The 5,160-nt window shown below is 37.0% G+C and overlaps 1 protein-coding gene across 1 annotated transcript; it reads right to left on the reverse strand.

Moving 5' to 3' along the window:
- Window positions 1-1,301: 1,301 nt before the first annotated feature.
- LOC110023941 lies at window positions 1,302-2,169 on the reverse strand. Its single transcript, XM_020723603.1, has one exon. It carries the CDS (start codon window positions 1,917-1,919, stop codon window positions 1,302-1,304), a length of 618 nt encoding a protein of 205 aa, XP_020579262.1. The 5' UTR covers window positions 1,920-2,169.
- Window positions 2,170-5,160: the final 2,991 nt, after the last annotated feature.

Consider the following 5,160-nt stretch of genomic DNA (forward strand, 5'->3'; position numbering starts at 1 on the left):
CAATCACATTTTTAGGAATATCATCATCCACAAAGATTATGAGAGAACATCTCATGTTAAATTGTTTGTTAAATAAGCAAGTACATAAATATCACTCATTTCTTATGCATTTATATACCTAGCACTTAAATTTTAATTTTTTATATTTATAGAACTTTGATATTAAAAATCTATCAATTAAAAAGTGTACTTCATTTTTAAAAGTCAGTGATGATAACATTTTTAATATGATGTCAAATATTTGAGTTTTGTATGTAAACATGAAAGTATACATGTTAAATACCTAAACACATAAGAATTGTGTGGTCTGCATGTAAATGTCCCAAAAAATTATTAGCATAAGTTATTTAACTCATTTGTTTCAAAAATAAAAATTAAAAAAATAAAAACACTACTAATATTCATATATTTGTATTATTTATTTGATAAAATAGGCTATTGAACTCAACACTTAGGGCCCGTTTGGGGCAACTTATAAGTGCGGCTGCGTTTTTGAAAATGCAGCCTAACTGTTTGGTTTGCGTGTTTTTTCAAACGCTGTCTACCGCGTTTGAGTTTTTTACCCGCGTTTGAGTTTTTTACCCTAACCGCAGACCGCGGGTCAACCCGCTGGCCGTGTTATCGGGTCGACCCGCTGGCCTTGTTTCAAAATAGGCTCCTTATCCTGAAACGCACAAGCTACCCCAAAACAGACCTTTAATACTTATTTTTTTTTTTTCATGAAAATAATTATTTTATTTTTCAGCAAATATGTAGGTGCACAAAAAAAAAAAACTCTTAAATTAAAAACATCGCAGACCGCGGGTCAACCCGCTGGCCGTGTTATCGAGTCGACCCGCTGGTCTTGTTTCAAAATAAGCTGCTTATCCTGAAACGTACAAGCTACCCCAAACAGGCCTTTAATACTTATTTTTTTTTCATGAAAATAATTATTTTATTTTTCAGCAAATATGTAGGTGCAAAAAAAAAAAATCTTAAATTAAAAACAATATTCATTTATTTGAATTGTGGCAAAATTAATAATTGCAATGAAAACTATAAAATTCTCTGAATTTTCGTCTGACAATTTCTCAATCCCACCATCAGTATATTAAAAGCCATTTAATTGGTGCAGCTCTCCCCAGCTCCGTGTCTATACAATAATAATATTTTCATATTTAAAAATAAAAATTAAAAAAAAATGAGGGCAAAAGCGTCATTTAAACCGTCCGAAGTCGGCTAACTTCCTCGATCGATTAACTCTGGCCGACCGGTCGTCTTCAAAAGACACGTGGCGGCGGCGAATCTGATCGTTCACAGCATCAGCCCGCCGGGGATTCGGGTTCGACCGAACCAACGGGTTCAGGCAAACCGCGAAGCCAGAGATCCCCCTTACCCCGCCGGGGGCCCGGCTTCCGAATCGGGGTTGGTCCCGGCATCCCCCCAACGGCGGAAAAATCGGAAGAGTATCCCGAAACTTCTCCGTGATCTTCCTCCCGATCCCTCACCAGTGACATTCCCCGTTCCAACGGCAGATGCAAACCGACGGCCTCCAACGATTTTCCCGATTTCTTCCTCCGCATTAGGGCGGAGAGCCACGAAAAGGGCGATCGGGATTCCCACGACTCAGATCTGGAACGACCGAAGATGGAAGGCAAGAGAGAAGAATGTTTTGGGCGGGTGAGATTACCATTGGTAGGAGTGCTGAAGAAGCGGTTGAAAGCAGAGGCCTCGGAGCCAAGCGATCTGCGGTGGGAGAAACATGGGGAAGCGGATCTCGGGAAGGGGAGATGACGATTGAGCGGAGAAGGTCGAGGATCGGGTACGCCGGCGGGGGGTGAGAGCTTGTTCTGGGCGGCAATGAGGGCGTAGAGACGTTCACGGAGACAGGATGCGCAGACGCCGTCGCCGGCCTCGTAGGGATGCTTCTTGCACTTCATCCGAAGGAATGGAGATCAGAATCAAGCCATTTGCTTTCTGAGAAATTCGTCGATCGATCGATTTATCGATCTCTTCGCTTCGGATTCAGAAGCTGGGACGGTTTGATTCGAGAACTGTGTTACGATGTTCCGGAATTTCTGTTTAAGTAAATGGTGACGTTACCTTTGGAAGGTTTGTGTTGGGCAATGGGCCTTGGTCAAACATAAGATTTTATTTTAGTGATGGTAATTGCTTGTTTAATTTTGACATGCCGACAATTTTTGTTTTTTAAGCCTCATTTTATATTTGGTTGAACAACATTGGTTCGGAATTAATAAAATGGATTTATAATGCTAAGTGACTTTTAATGAAGGAATAGAAAACACAAATAAGTGGATAAAGAAATCTCACAAGAAAAGTTCAAATTATTCAACGGTGAAATTATTGCGTCTGCCCATCGCACGCAGAGATGTGTGCGGAGATGCGTGCTGTGGGCCAATAAAAACTTCTCCTTTACCAAAAAGTGTATGTCAGTGGACTCACTTTTAAATTTTTTTTTAAAAAAAATATCTTTTTTTTTCATTGAATTTACCAAAAAGTGTATGTCAGTGGACTCACTTTTAATTTTTTTTTTTTTTAAATATCTTTTTTTTTTATTGAACGGCGCACGCGGTAGGGAAATAGGATGATTGCAATCCATTGATTTGATTTACATGTAATGACAATAATTATTTAAATATTCTATACATTTGAAGCTTTATATGATTGAACATATAGAAAATCTTTAGCACGATTGGAGGTATGATAAAAATATTATTAGATTGATATTGTATATTGTCGGTTCATCTCTAAATTAAATAGACGGCCACATGTCGTCGATAATTAATGGAGTCACTTTTCTTTTGGTCAAGAACTAAGCTTTAGATGATAACTGACGGTTTGTAACGTCAATTATGATGTTATTATAAATTGATGGTTATGAAACAATGGCTAAGCCATCAGAAAAATCCTATTTGTGAATCGACATCTAAAATCCCAATTCGCCCTTTCACCAACACACTCGAAACTCTCACATTATTCCTCCTCCCTCTCAATTTCGCCCAAACTCCCAAAACACTCGCTTATCTGACTCCTCCCCGTGATACAGTTGTCATTAGAGCTAGCTGGGAAGACAACGAATGGATTGCAGCTTACAGTGGCCACCAAAATCTCATCCTTCTCATCCTTCATCTCCACTCTTACTAGAAACAATTGAGGAAGGTAAGCTTGTTTGTGCCATTCTTCTTCTTCGCTTGTCCAAGATTTACTAAATCCACTGATTCACAGGATTTAGTAAATCCTGAATCTGTCGAAATCAATGACATTTTGGGATATATGAGAACTCGGGATTTACAAAGGCATTTAGCTTAAATCCTTCATAAATTCTAGTATTGATCCCCATCATTTATTGTTTTTTGTTATGTTCATCGACTAATCAGTATGGTGTAAATATATAAAGTAAAATTTAGGTGTTAAATATACAAATACATAGGAATTGAGTGATATGTCTCATGGGGTGTCAAAAATTGATCTGACGAACCAATTGGGCCCAAACTCAACTAAAAAAATTTGTTTTGTGTTGCCAATATAACTTTTGGCGTACATTTGGGTTATGAATCTTGTCTCGTTTATTTCTTTTTAGGTTGTTTTGGGTTAACCCGCCAACCTGAAACTGACCAGTTAACTCAAAATTGGCACGAAATCGATCTATCAACCAATATATAACTCGAGATTGACTCAAAGTCGACCCCACTTTCACCTGAATTGATCTAAATAGCTATTATGTCTTATATTAAACGTGTTATATGTGTCGTTTTTGGGTCGATAGGTTGAAGTTAGGCCGGGTTCGGATCAAACAATTTCAAGTCAGGTCAATTTTGAATCAAACTCAAACATGACTTGCTAACCCAATTTGATAATGTTTGTAAATGCCCCAAAATCAAAACTTGATTATTGAGAAAACAACCCAACTCACTTGGAGATAGTGTCTCTCTCTCTTCTATTGCCATAACCATGCTAAAAAAAATTGACAACCTATCCTAATCATTATTCTTGTATAATGAATGCAAAATTGACATAGCCTTGCTTCATTAGTATTCCTCATGATGTCTTTCGATATAAGCTCCTACATATTATTTTAAAAGAATTCTCATTTTGGAATTCCAATTGGCTTCCTTCATGTAGTTATCTTTTTAGGAGTTTTCGCCTTTTCTGAATGTTTTATTACATATTTACATATTCTTAAGAACATTCTTGAATGGCAAGATTAAGTGGGTGTTTACAATGTATAAAAATGTACCTTACCAGTTTTTGTTAACGAAGTCTAAGGTATTGACGCTTGTCTAATCTTATTTAATCTTATTTATCACTGGACCCACTCTAACCCTTTCACGAATATATTTGTTTTGCAATTGGTCTCCAAGTGAAAGCCACTCTTCCACTTATGCATTCCCATCTCAGTAGCTCTTAACATAATTTTTAATATCGCTAGACTATTGACCTCATTTTTAAAAGAGGTCTATCTTTTTCTCTAAGTGCTTGGGAATGAAAAGTCACAACTAACATATTTTTCTTCAAAATTTGAAGCCAATCACTTTTAGTTGTTTGTCGACCGAAGTACTTAATTTATTTATTGAAATAAGTGTGCTTTTTAAAAACTATGTGCAGTTGTTGACCTCATTTTTGTGTGAGGTCTAGTCTTCCTCTTATGAATTAGGATCTAGTCATAGGACCTTTTTATTGACTATCCTAGAAGCCTAGTAATGATACTCACTCCACTTAAAATTTCAAATCATTTCTTGGCTCTTTTTTAAAAGTCTTACATGTAAATCCTTAATGCTTGATTGAGTTGATTGAGACCGACATATTGAAGACTCAAAAAATGAGTTCCCACAGAAGCATGAAGCCTTATGAACACCCATTTTGACCTTATGTGGCTTAGGCGCCTCACACTCACTCCACTTCACACTTCACTTATACTTCACTCCCCTTCACAAAATTTGCCCCAAGTCTACCCTAAATTTCTCAAAATTATTAAAATCAAATCCAAACTTCAAATCCAACTCCAAGACCAAGTCCCATGGACCCTAAATTCAAATTCACATCTCAACCCCATCATAATCCAAAATCCAATCCAACTCTACCAAATTTCAATCCCAAATCTAAAATTGCCCAAACCCAAATTCAATTCCACATTCAATTCCACCAAATTCAGAAATCAAC

Source organism: Phalaenopsis equestris, unplaced genomic scaffold (assembly GCF_001263595.1).
Source record: "Phalaenopsis equestris unplaced genomic scaffold, ASM126359v1 Scaffold000237, whole genome shotgun sequence".
NCBI lineage: Eukaryota > Viridiplantae > Streptophyta > Magnoliopsida > Asparagales > Orchidaceae > Phalaenopsis > Phalaenopsis equestris.

Excerpts from the sequence above, each read along its gene's own strand:
- LOC110023941 (XM_020723603.1), bottom strand. The coding sequence starts at position 1,919 with ATGAAGTGCAAGAAGCATCCCTACGAGGCCGGCGACGGCGTCTGCGCA.